We start from the raw sequence: 16,295 nt of genomic DNA on the forward strand, positions 1-16,295 counted from the left end.
GTGAAGCACATAATTGCAGTTCCTCTCTAAAGATTGAAAACTGACGATGTTCACAATCGTTCTCAGAAACCAAGCAGTGAGTGTGCGTGCCATTGAGTATAAAGGTGGAACAATATAATCGGTTTGTTGGATTTCCTTTTGTAATCCTTCTTTTACGTGATTTCTTTATTTCGTTTTCGGTCTACACTAGAATTAAGGAGTAAGTGTTGTCCCGTTGAAATATAAGGTCTCACTCTCCGACTTAATGCATTCAACATGAAAGGGCACGAAAAAGCCTTCCTGGCCTGCTGATTTGGAGCATTGTCTGCCCCTGAGGCTTTTGGACTGCAATGTTAAATAACATGGCCTAGTTTGACAGTGGTGACCAGGCCCATTGCTGTTGACGATATTTCAGTTTCTGAAGGGGAGTCCAACTGAAATGGCTGAATGATCCGAACATCAATTTACGTGAGCCTTTAACATTTATTTCGGTGGTTGTGGCTCGGGATGGGCGAGCACCGATACCGGCCTTATATTTTGGTATCGGGGACTCGCGAAGACTGCCGATACGAGTAACCCATACTGAAAGTGGAAAAAAAAAATCTGACATTGACAATAGTTGGTGCTATGCTACAGCAGTTTGACATGTCGGCAAATCATATCTGCATCAGAAAGATTTTGCTCACAATATTTTGTCATTGTGTCATATGAAATGTACAAGCGCTATCGATAGTCGGTATCTGTGCGCACTCAATGAGTGAATGCTCGTACCCGTTATCGGTCTGAAAATAAGAAGTGGTAGATGTGGGGAACACCCTGGACTGGTCACCATTTTAATGCAGGGCACATGTAGACAAACAGATATTCATACTCACATTTAACCCAAAGGACAATAGAGAGTCTTCAGTGACCCAGACATGCATGCTTTTGAAGTGTGGGAGGAAGCTACAGTATTTATAGAAAAGCCACGCAAGCATTGAGAGGCTCCCACCGGTGCCTGGATTTTAACCCCATCCTCCAAAATATGTGGTGGATGTGCCAACTACTCTGCCACTCAATTACAAGAAAACTTAGCATTCCTGTTCCCATGTGATGCTTTACCACACAAAAACATGATGCATTTATTATGACTTTCAAAAAATATAATCTAAAGGTGTCTGCACGTCTGAATGCACATTCGGTAATATTATTTTGCCGCCTTGACCGGAACAAAACTCTCATATTTGGAAAGGTAAACCGATGACTTTTGCCGTTGAGATCATTGGTTTAGATGAAAAAAAATGGTTGTATTAAAATGCAGATTTCAATCATTCATACTCTACTGCAAAATTCTTATCAGGTCTGAGATCAAATAAAATAGAGCCGAGCCGGAATTGCAACGTCATTGGGACAGATGGCGATTTTGGCTTTATTTAAGCAAACAAAGGACTATTTGATATGTGTCGCTTTTATCTCCTGCAACAAATCAGAGTCCGTGCACACGGACCACGCAATTCTTCTCCGAACACGTTCAGACACTCTTCGCTCACTTTTCTACTGTTGTATTCTACCAAAATCAGCTTTATATTATATACGTTCCGCTTGAGTGAGAGTTAAATAGTTTCTAATGAACACAACTTACTTGCGTTCTCACAAATTGGTTTATTACTTTACAAGTTGTGCCGTTCACCGCTGTTAAGCGTCAAACTTGTTTGTTCACCCTTTGGACGTCGGTTGAGGGGAATCTGGCCACCGCAACGAAAAGCAGCTCTATTCACGTTGTATACTCAGCCCCTCTTTTATTATTGTACCTTGTGCTGAACATCCAAAACAAACACATAGACCGAAGTTCCATTCCTGGTTGAAGGGGAACAATCGCTCTTTATCTTTCTTTCCAAGCTTACGCAGCTAAAATCCAACCATCCATTTTCTGTTCCGCTTATCCTCACAAGGGTCACGGGGCGTGCTGGAGGATATCCCGGCCGTCTTATGGGGAACTGGTGGACAGCCAGGGCACACATAGACAAACAAACATCCGTGGTCACAGTCACACCCAGGGACAATTGAACAATGTTCAATCAGCCTCCCACGCATGTTTCTGAAATGTGGGGGGAAACCATAGTACCTGGAGAAAACCCAGCTGTGAAGTATCCCCCCCCCCACACCCTCCCCCAAAAAATCTTGAGCTCAAAGTCTCTCAAAGTTTTAGATTGATTTTAAAGGACTTCACCCCCCCACCCCACCCTCTTTAAAATGGTATTACTGTTGTATGATCGCAATTCGACCTTCCTTCACTGTAGTGAGGCCAAATAGAAATGGCTCCTACCATGCCTACCACAAGAGTCAGTCTTTAGCATCTCAAAGCGTTGTATAGCCAATCATCTTTTTTTTTTGTCCGTCCGTCCCCCTTCTCCTGCTCCTCCTCTTTCCAGCCCGTCTCTCTCCGTGTTGAATAATAGAAATGCCAAGTGATGAGAGCTCAAACATAAAAAAGCCCATTTCCCAGCTTGACAGAGCAATTTACCTTTCCCCATATTCACTCGCTCACATAATTAAAAGTGTTGGATTGGACTATCTTTGTCCCAGAGGTGACTCTCTTTTCCTACACTCGCACACACCCACACACACACACGCACACAGAGGGGGGAGATAACATAAGAGCGCCTGCTTTGTGATGAAGAACATTTTGGATGAGCTAATGCGAGACTTACATCTGGTTATCTTTGTCTTTCACACATTTTTACAATACTCAAACATTGTTTATTTGTCATCTCCAGTCAATTCAGTAACATCACATTTTTTACCTCAGAAAGAATGAAAAAAGGCTTGAGTCAATTTGACCACTGCGGTCACTCTGACATTTCATGTTCCAATTGTACTTATCAAACAAAATGCATTTTTCATCACGTCGTAATCGCCTTTCGGTCGTTTAATGTTGCCGATGCAGAAACGTTTCCTCTGCATGCTCCCATGAACGACATCATCCAATTCGTCATCAACCTGAAGGCTTGCAATATATTGATTTCCGGTGTACATTACCCTCTTCTCATGTAATCACCAGCCATCATTTCACTGGATGTGTCCTAATGAAAAAAAAAGGGAAATTGTTTAAAAACAAAAACAAAACAATTTTCCCTCAATATGAGCACCACAGCCCCTGCGTGATCATTCATATGCACGTGTGGCATCACCTTCCAACGAGAATGCATTGAAAACACATATTACTATATTTCATTGTAATGTTTTTAAACATTTATTGACAATGAATAAACTCGCCAAATGATATAATGATTGTAAAAGACTGCAGCCGAGTGAACTAATTAACGTGAAGGGCAAGGTCATGCCTCTTTTTCTTGTAAAACCGATTCATGAGGCGACCTCTTGGCAGCTCAAGGCGTCACCTCTTCCTCCGTGGGGATGGGCAGACGGTGACATCACGGGTTGATGATGTTGCACCTCCGTTGATCGATTTGGACTCGCCTTCTGAAATGCATGTAGACGTGCAGTACTGCACGATAGAGAAATGCTAAGCCTGGCACCGCATTAGAGAGGCTTCATATTCAATTCACTCAGCGTTTACTGCACTTCGAGGTCAGCGGGGCGAAATGCACCCAATTTCTTAATAAAATCGTCCTCTTTAGTGTTTTGTCAACTTTGAAGTTGTTTTAAAAAAAGGAAAAAAGGGATAAAGCAGTGAACAGGCGGAATGATGTGAGGACGCGGAAATGTTTTCTCAGTGCCCTTGGTCCTCCTGGCTAATTGGTGTTTTGAGTTGGAAAATGCCGTCTCACACAGTTTTATGAGTTTTGTAGAATATTGTGTCGCAATGAGGTGATCTCCTGTTTAAAGATCGCACTGTTAAAGCATATAGTAATATAATTTACAAAGCGTCTTCCCACAGCAGAGCCATACAAGGCTGCTTTTTCTTTTCGGTGACCGTATTATTCAAATCTGATTTTCACCATGCTGCATGAACCAAGATGAATGGTGTCCAGTAACTGAAAACAAACCAGTTGGTGCAAAACGTTTACTGGCTATTCGTAGGCTGAATTGACATTGCTATACATGTTTCGAGTGACACAATTCTGAATTATTGTTGCCATGTTGTGCATTTCTCATCAAATGTACCACACAAAATCCTCAAGTAGGAATCCGGCCGGCAAATTCTGCAGATTCAACTGCAACATAATTGGAGAGACTGCATGAATTCACCCTATCACTGCCATGATGACTTCATGTTACAAACGTGTTCATAAATTGAGGTCATGTTTCCCATTGTAATGAATGGAGTTGCAATTAACCCGTTCCAGTCCCAAAACTTATCCATCAATTTTCCGAACCGCTTATCTTCACAAGGGCCACGGGCATGTTGGATCCTATCCCAACAGCGGGGTACACCCCTGAACTAGTTGCCAGTCAATTGCATTACATTACATTAAAGCAAATTATGTGTAAAGTAGAAATATGGTATGTGAGATGTGCATAGATCACTCAATCACAATCATCTGTAGTGTGTTTAAGAACACACAGCCAATTTGTTTCAGATAGCTTGACCCAGTCCAGGTCAACTTAACCATATGTAACATTTCATATTATATTATATTATTTTTTAATCTTGTGTTCTTCCGTTTGTTTCCATCAACACTTGTGCACATGCATGTGTTTGTGATAAGCATGATGCTAACCTATTCAATTATTTTAAGAACATTTTTAGCACATATGCTGCATGATTCACGCTCAAACGCCTGTAAACTCAGTAGTCACTGTATTTATGGTGAAAGAGGGAGAGAGAGAGAGAGAGACAGAGATGATCAGAATTTGATTTGTGAGACAGTCAAAGACAGTGCGATGTCTTCATAGAGTTGAGAGAAATGACGTGACTCGGGTGGAAACACGAAAATGTGCTGAAGTGTGTAATTGAAACAAGCAGAGAAAGAACACCAAGATTGAGTAATTGCATTGCTTTTATAGAATTAATACAGTAGAAATTGTTATTCCTGCCAAGCAAAGGGGGTTTTATTGGATTTGGTCACAATCTGCTCAGTCTGTAGAGGATTTGTTTTCGAAAGGGGTTCAGGTGGTGATTTTCTACAATATTTCTCATGCGATTGTTTGAAGGACCAAACCACGTTATCATCTTATAGCCTGGTTTTCATTTAGGGTTAAAATAAGACTCCCAAACGTTTTCCCACTGCGGGCTTGATGGGCGGACATAACTAATACTGGATTAGATGTCGGCCCAAGATGGAATAGTGATGGAGAGATCCTCTCATCAAGAGACAACCATTTTGTCTGTGTCCACCAAGGTTGTCTCTACCCGTGTCGACTTTTGATCTATGGCTTCCTTTGCCGTGTTTTTCGGTGTAACTGGACAAAAGACAGATGGTAGATGAAGATGAACACAAAGGAAGAGGGGATGACAAGAAATTGCATGGAATGAAGGAAACGTTAACATTTCGGGAAAGTCATTCAGATCTATGGATTATGTTTCAGTAGCCAGGGTTGGACTGGACGTTGGGCTTGGCAGGTACATGTGGGCGGCCATCTTTAGTGGCTGATATAGTGCAATTATTCCATTTTTTTTAAATTTTTTTATTTATTTTTTGCCATTAATTCATTTTATACCTGCCCAGGAGGCGGGTCCACAATTGAAATTCAGGGGCCCATTTGGCCATTTTCAAAGTAGACGTTAAATTGAACCAATCAATATCATTGGCAGGGCTACAGTGTTGTCTGTAGGAGCACTGCCCAGAGGGCACATCTTAATGCCCACTCCAGCAGAATGTCTTTTAGGTTTAAAAAAATATATATTTGATTCTTCCAGCCAGTGTTAAAAAGCCATTCCCTTCACATCATAGCAAGCAGTCAACATGGCTGAGAAGTCATTGTTTATCACAGTCATGGTTACATGATATAAGATGAGATGTATTCCGAGAATCTGTCCAGCTTTACTTGACACATGATGACATAGATATTTATTCCTGTAAACAATATTTTTAAATGCCCAACCAATAACCTCCTAAACCCTAAAAGATGCCTTGTCTTATAATACACACAGTTGTATGAACATGCTGGCCACAAAATACACACTATCGCTAAATAATAACATTTTTCTACTATCTGTTGCGTTTTTGTTTGTATGGAAATCTTGGTGTTGTTACCTCACAGAAGCCTTTCATCTTTATTTGTATGGGGCAGATAGGGCAATTATATTTCAGTCACTGGACTGCATGTGCTGCACATGGGGACTGAGCCATTCAACCCAATCACATTTCTCTTTTGCATCTCTGCCATCCATCCACCGGTGCAATCGTTCATTGTTTCTTTCCCATCCTCCCTTCCAGCACTGAAAAGATTAATCCCTCTATCATAAACCCAAACAAGAGAGGCTCACATGAAGCTGTTTTGTATTTCAAATAATTACCACAGGTCTCAAACTGCTGCGGGATGTTCATCGCACCAATGGTGTCATTCTCTATATCCACGGCTACCTTATTTTCTAATCCTCATTTTCTTTCCACTCCTCTTCTTCCGCTGTCCACAAATGAATGTCTTTGCTGTAGCAAATAGGCCTGGGATGGAAATGCCATATTTGATTCCACAATGGTGGTTCATATTTACTCTGGTAAGACACAAGGCTCGCGCATTCCCTTCCTGTTATGTGTTTTCTCAAACTCAATGAAAGAACCATTTCATCACCCACCCGCCAGTCGCTAAATCTCATTGTATTCCATTCTCTTTCTTTTGCTATTGTGCTTGAATGTTTTTGGGGTTTTTTTTTGGATTCTCTCTCCTCCCTCTATCAGACTGTAATACTAACATGCTATTTGTGTAATGACAGTAATCTGGTGCCATTTGGTGTGCTGTGAAAAGGGACATGTTGGTAATGGTTGTATTATAATAGTTATCAGGCGCGGGTCACTATGAATCCGCTGTAAGCTATTGTGTTCACACTCTTCAGTATGAGGATGAGAAAGATGCATTAGTGGCATTTACTTGAGATATGTGTTGTTTGTGTAAAAGCTCTCAATGGATATTGATGTAAAAGCCCAATACACGATTTGTAAAATGTACCATTTATTTGTCACAAAAATGTTTCCTTTTTGTCTTCCTTCATTTTTTTTAGATACATGTAGTGAATGTATTTATTTTAAAACTACAATCTCTTTAATTTCACCGATTGTCGTTGCAAAATATGAGACAAATAAATTGAGACGCTTCAGATTTGTATTTTTGTTTGAAAGTTACTGACATCTACATTTACTGGGCAATTTATCAGATTAACTTTCACAATCTATTAAAATTCCAAACATGAGGTTAATCAAAACATGTGCATTATTGTTGCAATAGTGTTGAAATGCAGTGCATCTTCCACACAGCTGTTTCTAATGTTCTTTTTTTTTCACATGCCTATTTTACAGAAAGCAAACTAAAACAAGAAATAATATCGTATAAGAAAAGGGCCTCAGTAAACCTACGCTTAGATTATTATTTCTCTCTTTTATCCTTTTTTATTTATTTTTTTTAATATACTGTAGCTCCCGTGGTGTATCATTTTGTAGTGTGTGGCTGTACCGAATATTAACATGATGTGACCAGCATTATTATTGACAGGTCAAGTGACAGAAATCTGGAGTGAGGGTAATTCAATGTATTTTCTTTCAATGCCATAACTTGGCTTCCTCAATATTTTCTGTCCGTTTTTTAATCAGGGAAAAAAAAACGATTTATTTCCATATTAATTAGAATGTGGGACCATTGGTAGCATAGTGATTCACTATGCTGATGTTCATGTAGCAAATATGAAGTCAGTGTGCTGTTCCGTATCACCTCATGACTGGCTAGCAATCCACATTTTCAGTCTACATAGATGCAGACCGTGATGTGATTCCAAACGGGACATGTAGCATCAAAAATGGATGGCTGGGAGGATGGTTCAGATGGTGCCAAGTCAGTTTGTTTTATCTGACTTGGCACATAAAACAATCAGCTAACCCAGAAAGGTAATGGACACAGTTGAAAGCTCGTGGAATGAAACAGAAGAAACGCCTTGATCAACTGAAAAGAAAAAAAACAACAACAACACTTTTTCAAACTGCTTTATGCTCCACAAGATGTGCATGCAGGTCCTGAGATTCTGGCACTCCACCGACTGTCTTCCAAAGTAAGAGCCACATAGCTGCAATAGAACAAGCTAGTTTGCCAGACTAGCGCGCTTGTTGGCAGAATTATGTTGGAACAAAAGGAGCTTCCCTAATTGTCCCCAAATTACTTGAAAGTAGGAAAAATTGACTTTTTGTCACAATATTTCTATCCAAATGGATCTATGGATGACCTTGTAACACACAAGGTGAATTTCAAGATACCATGTTATAGGGCAAAGACAACCTGATGAAATGGAGTTTCCCCCAAAGCGCATCGTCTTGCCTTCTGTCTCCTTTAGGGGATATTTATTTGGCTGCTGTTTGAGAGGCAGGTCTCTTTACACAGTTTTGATATGATGTCCTTGTTGATACCCAAGATCTCAGGGCTCCTCACAGAAATCATTCATCCTTCATCTTATCATAGACATGCAGAAACACGGATGCCAGTCAGTCGAGATCTGCTTGACGAAATGAGTAATCGGTCTATCGATGTTGTCCAGTGTACAGCAGCGTTTGTTTTGTATGGCATCCGTGAGAATTTAGTCAACATTTTCTTCTTGCTGTGAGTTATGTTCAGAGGATGGCCTTATACAGTATATGTGCAGGATTCATTTCAATAACTGGCTGCAAGTCAGATGTTTGGCCATTTGCATTCGGACATTGTAAATTGTTTTCAAGGTTCAATACACTGAGCAGAAGATATTTTCTGACCCTTGGTTGGATCAAACAGGAGTAGTCGAAGCAGTAACAGGAGTAGAAGATCCCACAAGAAATCCTACTACTGTGACCTCAGCAGTCAGAGTTCATGGACAACCCATAGTGTTAACAATATGGGCTCTATATTTGTGTCCAGTACAAGTCTGGTGTGACGCACAAACTAAATGTGCGCCGTGGCAGGCTACACCAAGTGTTGACCATAGAAACGGTCAGTTTGCGTCGTTGTGGGTGTGAACACAGCCGACTTGATACTCTGTTGCCATATTTATGAATGGAATACAATGACTTCCACCACATTTATCCGCAGAGCTCGGAATAGGTTTTCCTGAACCATGATCAAATTTCCCAAACTCACCTGAGACTACCTATGCTAATACTTAGACGTCGCTCCAGCAGACATAAAGTTCACTCTACTTTCAGTCATCAAAAGCTCAGGTGTGCCGAGGCTTATCAAAGCCGTGGTGCAAACTTTGGTCGAGGTCTGCACTTAACCAAGTTTGTCAGAAAAATCCTTCGTCTTAGACTCCTTAATAGAAACAACGTGTTCTTGGGTCTGAAAAATAAGTCCTTAGTTGCATTATATGACTGGGAGATATCTGTGTAAGCATACCATTTTAATCAGTGTGTGTTTACATAAGTTGGAGTCAGCAGGTCTCCCCCTCTAGCTTACTTTACAAATATGCAGTGGTAAGATGTTGTAAGCAGCCGCCTCCGCAACCGTTTATCTCTGATGGTCACAGTGGACTTGTTCTTTTAATCTCAGTGTACAGGCAGAGACCCCTGTTGGGCACTTCTTTTTTACACTCGATAGAAAAACCCAGAATTTTATGATGTTTTCCATCGGGAACTGTTAAGCACGTGTGTATCTTACTCCCAGGTTACACGAGTACCCGTGGAGAGCTGTGAGCAGTACGCTTCCTGCGGAGCTTGTCTGGGATCGGGGGACCCTCACTGTGGCTGGTGTGTGCTACACAACGTGTAAGTGTACGCAGCGGCATTGAGTTGTATGTAATGTAAAATGGCACATTACATTAAGTAATGTGCCATTTGATCATTCCTGTTTTTATTCATAAAGAAACATTGCATGTCATATTACTGCATATCATTGCTGATTAAAGCATCACCACTGCTGCTCATGCGTGATTTATAGAGATATACTATGGATGTGTATTTTCTCTGAAGTCTTTTACCACATATGCCACAACAAAATACAATTAAAAAAAGATACCACAGAATGATTTTGAATTCATGTTGTCACAAAGCCAGGGAAATTAAACACACCTGAATTGACATAACATACAAATCAAAACAAGCATGCTAATCCTAAATAAGGTCATTAACATGGAATTTGATTTGAGAACATTTGTGGCCAACCATTCTCTTTGATTCCTTGCAGCGTAAACCCTTTAAACAGCCCTGTAGTCCCCACTAGACCTTTAAGGTGGGAGAAGCAGGATTTGTATTAGACCAATAGTAAAATAAACTACACAATCCACCTCAATTGTTAATATCGGTTTATATCCTGCAAATATGAAAATCCTCTTCTACCTAAACCCCCGAAGTGATGCATCTTGTGCCTGTCCAATTTAGACCCTACCAATTTTTAAGGGATATTTACTTTTATCAGAATATCTTGTGATTAGCTTGCAGTTTATATGAACAAGCACATGTTTCATTCTTCTCTCATAGATGTTCGAGAAAGGATCACTGCGAGCGGGCGGAGGAACCACAGCGTTTCACCACAAGAGTGGATCAGTGTGTCCGACTCTCTGTCCAACCCGACACCATCTCGGTCACCATGTCCGAAGTGCAGGTATAATGTCTTGCAGTATATGTGGGGTTGTGAAAACTAGGACAAGGACACGTACTTTTGGTGCAGGCAACAGACTTTTATGTGATCGTTATAAGAAATCGTACAAAAAGTACTTTGACTTCTATATTTGATGCATTCAAATGCATGGTTGGTGCATCCACCTGACTTTGATATTTCTGCATGTTTACGGACTCGCAATTATTTAGGTGACCGTTTTTTGCAACTTCAAAAAGGAATGGGTCTAGACACCGCAGAGATCTACTTCCACGACAATAGATCGGCACTTGGTTTGCATAATCAGAGAAATCCTAAACTGGGTGCGGTGGTTTTTTCTCCCATGTGTCGCAATCATGCAAGGGATTTTGTTTCCCCCGCCCCTCAGGCCACATTGCCAAAATTGTTACATGATGGTTGGACATTATAAATCAACCCAAAAACCTAATGCACTAAAAACGAAATTGGTAAAGGTGGGGGGGGGGGGGGGGGGGAACCAATGAAGGCCATTTAGACAGACAATGGCATATAAATTATTTGTCTTTTTTTAAACACCTCCATTTTCATTTTATTTTGTAAAGGAAAGGTTTTTTTCAATATTAATGAACTATAATAAACTTGGAAACTCTCTCACCCTGTTTGTCTGTGAAATCTAAGATTTGAGATTTGCTTAAATAAAAAGACAAATCCAAAGTCCAGAGAAGTCATTCGGGCAAATTCAAACCCAACAACGGAAAAAAAAAAAAAAAATCAACAAGCTGAGTCTGTGCCTGTCCAGAGACTCTATTGTATGTATTATTTACCTAACCAAACAGCTGTGTAGACAATGGTTAGAACAACAGGACTTAGTCGATACAGAGCCAAACGTTCCTCAAACGCAAGGGCTCAAACTTGTCTGCTGTTTCTGGAAGTTTTCCATCATCCAAGCTCAATACATGTTTAATTGTATTTCTTACCCAAACATTTCCTCCTCCCAGTTGGTACTTCAGACCCAAAATGTGCCCAGTCTGTCTGCCGGAGTAAACTGCTCATTTGAAGACTACGTCGAAACAGAAGGACGCATCTACGGTGGTCGGATCTTCTGCTTGTCCCCCTCTTCAAAGGAGGTGGCTCCCATCACGCACAACCAAGGTAATAGTCAATAGTCAATAATCAAAATCTCAAGGGTCACAACTGTGGAATAGGTTTTCAGAAGGATTCCTTCGATAAATATTTGGGTTTGATAATGTTTCTTGCATGTCTTTTTTATATATCAGAACACCATAAAAATATAAACAGGTCAAATGAAATTCTATTGAATCAGCTGTAGTCTTTGGAGCAGAAACTCACTCAATGTGAAAATGTCAACTATGCAAACGTGAAAACAAACTGTGCAATGAGACACTTAACATTTCTAAATATATTAACTCAGATTTGACATTAATGAAAGGTTCATGAAACAGTTCACACACACTTACTGGAGTGCAAATGTCAAATGTACATAAAGGAATATTGCTGATTGAACACGTCATAAAACACATGGCTATTTCTGTAATTCTGACTCGTAGGTGACCGGCGTGTAATAAAACTGTACCTGAGGTCAAAGGAGACAGGGAAGACGTTTGCCAGTGTGGACTTTATCTTCTACAATTGCAGTGTCCACCGATCGTAAGTTGTCGTTTAATTTTTTTTTTGTATGTAATGCATTTGTGAACACAGAAATCAAACACGGGTGCAGACCAAAACCCCGTATCGGGGTGGTCACTACATACATTCTCAACACGGTTGTGTTGTTGTGACAATGCAAAACAACATCTGCTTTAATCAATAAATAAATCAGGTTGGACTATAAATGACCAGAGGTACTCAACTGATTCAACGGTTTATTTTACCCGCAATGTCTTCAGTTAAGCAGGTTGTGATACGGACAAAACAGCACATTTTATTTAGACCAATAATGCAAATCCACCAGTTAATTCAGTCAACAAAATGCAGCTGAAAAAAATACTCATTCTCATGACGCATTTCAGGCATACGCAGCATACCTGCTGCGGTTGGTGTCCATGAAGGTGAACAATATAGTGCTGATTTAGACTAGGATTATTAGCCTTAGTGGAGGTCTGGCATCATTTGTGCAGCAAGAAGGTGAGTTGCTCAAGACATTGATCCAAGTCCATTGCAATTCTTTCTGGAAAGCAACAGAGCCTGCAAATAACGGATCATGATAACGAGTGAATAGAACAATGTGTGACCTTTGCTTATTCATTATTGGTTTTCAGGTCATTTCTACAAATCAATGCGTTAATTACATTTCATGCAATGATAAGACTGCTGATGGGTGAAGTGATAAATCAATCCCAAACCATGCAAAACTAAGACGTGCAGTCAAGCCAACAAATGCTCCCTAATCTTTTCGAAGTATATTTACTTCTCCCCTACAAATATACATTTTTGGTTTTCTGCTACGACATAGCCAATTTAAGGGTGGTAGTATTAGTGTCGTGTTCGATTAGGCCACTGTGGCACACCTAATGAAATGGATGACTTGAGTATTTCATGCGATATCACTGTGAACTTTCTACTACTTTTGTTATTTATAGTGCTTTTAGCGTGCATACGAGTTGAATGCAGTAAAAATGGTGAAGTCACACATTCTCACATGGGCCAAGGAGAGTCGGACCCCCCCACCCCCCACCCCTACCCGCCCAATGTGAACGTGGCAAAAATAATATCAGAACAAACAAGCATATTGGATAGAGACCTTCCGCATCTGTCAGAAAAAGGCTCCATGGCTGTGTCCTCGATCTTCTTGGCTACCATTAAATAGTTCAACTGACAATATACACTCTTCTGGGAGTTAATACTACTATAAGTATGCATTTAAGATAAACAGACCTGCGAAAGTTCCTGGAGAGCTATTCAATTTCCTCATGCTCACTGTTTTCATGTTGGTGGATTGTATACTTTCTCGTTCTTATCTTATCTTAGCCACACGCACGTAGGGGGCAACTTTGCCAAGCTGATGTGTCAAGGTGTGACTGGATTCAATTCGGAAGTGTTCCATAGATAAGGAATGTTATAGTACCGTATTTTCTGCACTATAAGGCGCTTCGGATTGTAAGGCGCACCTTCAATCAATGGCCGAGTTTAAAACTGTTTTCATGTATAGAGTGCACTGCATTATAAGGCACATAGAATAGAGACTGCAATAATGGCTGCAACCACGAGATGGTGCTACGCTAAAGGGAGTACAATACAATACAGCTTTATTTATATAGTCTGCACTGAAGCCGTAACAATGAGAACTAGTCACAAACACGGACATGAAACATAAATACAAATGGCATTACAAAACAAAAACTGAAAAACTAAAGTTATGAAGACAATGACATGATTCAACAAAAAGTCACGCAAACCTTGTGGGCTCACATCCACGATGGGATAAATATCTTTAGTAGTCTTGCTTTTCTCCTTCTTCCTTCATTTGGTCAGTCGTTAACTATGCTCTTGGTATTATCTTTGTTTCATAATGGCTGCGCAGAGCTCACAAAGTAGTCGGGCAGAACCCTTTTAGGCTACAATTGGTTCCTGCTCATTGTCACCACTAGATGGCAGAGGAACACTAACAAGGAAACAACTCAGTGAGGAGAGTTACAGTCTCTGTATAATAGGCACATCGGATTATAGGCTTTGAGGAACGACTTATAATTCGGAAAATACGGTAAGTGGAAAGGTCAGAGTGATATAACGGCCCAGCTCAAGTAACCAATCGATAATAAATATGCAGTGAACAAGGCCTAATCTAACGGTAGCAAGTGCATGCCAACTAAAGAAGTTTGCTTGCAGAATTATTATTCGTAACTGGTTTTTCTTGTGGTATGGAAGTGTGTGTATCCCTAAATTGAAGAATGCTATCTCGCGGAGACAGATGGATCGTAAATGTTCTTATTTGAACTGACCTGCAAGATTAAGGGGAAATAAAAATGAATAACATTTCATGGACTCATGACTCCAGGCTGCTCCAGTGTGTGACTTCGGCTCTAGTGTTGTCTTTGCATCCTTGACTGCGTAATGCCTCAATGCTAGAATTAGTATGTGCGCCTCATTTTTGTTTTCCCTGTTGAGCAAGAATAAACTATAAACTCTTCATCTAAAACCATTGGAGGACAGAAATTTGTCTTTGGCTGGGCTCATACACAAAATGACAAAGACAAAAGTACACGGGTACAGCTCACCAAATTCAAAGAAACAAAGAAACCACTAACTGATACTGAAAGAATGACCAAACCAATCATTGAGTATTATACAAACAATTATATTTTTAAGACTTTGGGCTCTATTTTTATTGACTATGCAGCTGCACTCATGCATAAAAACTGTTTTGTTAGGGGGTTTTTTTGTGCTGTGACCAGCTTTGTTGTACTTGTTTGGGAATTGCGTTCACCTCTCTGCAGCCTGTGAAGGTCTGTTTGCAATTCTCTACAAACATACTTTGCACATTTTGACCTGCAGCGCAAATCAGTTTCTAATTTAGAGTGCACCTCGTGCTAAAATTGTGCTCAACCAGAAAATAAAGATGTTATAAGCACACTGATACACTTTCACAATTACATAAAACAAAACAACAACAAAAATCTAGATTAATAGAAGCCTTCCCAGCAACAAAAAAAACAAACCAAAAAAAAAAATGCATATATGTACAGTATATCGAGATATGACATTGTGGTCGTGTATAACTATTTCTATGGGATGAATCGCATGTATTATTAACCTTATGCCATGCAGTATCATACCCAAGCATACCTCTTCTCGTCTTGCTTCAGACGGGTGCTGCTCCATGACTCCATTCTTCCGCGGATATCTATGATTTCACCCCTGCCTTTTCCACCTTTCCCTCATCTCGTCCCTCCTTTTCCTGACCACAACCCCTCTTAGCCATCCTCCCCACACTTCACTTTTCCTGTCCCTCTCTCGTTCATCAAGCCTATTTCATTGCCTGCACTCTGCTCTCGGCTCTGCATATATCTGCATAGTAATTGGCCAATAATTAGCTTGAGGTGGTCTGTCTGTGCAGCATAATGTAGTGAGCATGGTGAAAGGGCTCACCTGTGCCTCTCGTCCAGGCCGCGAGGCCGAGCTGAATCTTTGATCCGTTTAGTCAGAGCTTTTTGTTGTTTGTTGTAGCTTACTGTATATGCATTTTCTTTTCCTCCTTTGACATTGCCCCCCTTAGGACTCCCGTGGCATCGTTAACCTACAGTGAAGTCACTTCCGCAGCAGCAGTAACATAAAACCACATATTATACAACCCCCCAGCCGCTCCCCTCCCTCTCGTATCAGTTTGCTACTTTTAATCTTTGACCTCGCCTGTAGGAAGCCTGGCACAGAGGCCGCAGCACTCAGTGGTAGATAATGGAGTTCCCCTCCCCATGGGCATGAGGAGGATGAGAGCGCACAGGCTCACAAAAGCAGACGCACAACATCTGACGAGCAACGGCGGGCGCGCACGTGCATCAGGCTCAGATGCGGAGCAGCCTGCGGGCTAGCGAGCAACCCGGCGGGGCTGGTGCGTGGGCTCCACGCAAGACAAACTCGAGCGCACATTCGCCGGTGTGTGATGCTTTGCACATGAACAGGTGCACACTCAGAAGTCCCTCAAAGAGACAGAAGGCACTAAGTTGGCACAGCAA

The 16,295-nt window shown here is 40.8% G+C and overlaps 1 protein-coding gene across 3 annotated transcripts in view; it reads left to right on the plus strand.

Moving 5' to 3' along the window:
* The window catches only part of LOC127596803 (plexin-A1-like), a 193,560-nt gene that overhangs the window by 101,185 nt on the left and 76,080 nt on the right, over positions 1 to 16,295 (plus strand). For all 3 annotated transcript variants that reach the window (XM_052059677.1, XM_052059679.1, XM_052059678.1), the window contains exons 5-8: positions 9,697 to 9,797; positions 10,509 to 10,632; positions 11,604 to 11,757; positions 12,174 to 12,273. In XM_052059677.1, the coding sequence (XP_051915637.1) occupies positions 9,697 to 9,797; positions 10,509 to 10,632; positions 11,604 to 11,757; positions 12,174 to 12,273 (479 nt within the window). The remainder of the gene's footprint in view (positions 1 to 9,696; positions 9,798 to 10,508; positions 10,633 to 11,603; positions 11,758 to 12,173; positions 12,274 to 16,295) is intronic.

Source organism: Hippocampus zosterae, chromosome 2, assembly GCF_025434085.1.
Source record: "Hippocampus zosterae strain Florida chromosome 2, ASM2543408v3, whole genome shotgun sequence".
Classification (NCBI taxonomy): domain Eukaryota; kingdom Metazoa; phylum Chordata; class Actinopteri; order Syngnathiformes; family Syngnathidae; genus Hippocampus; species Hippocampus zosterae.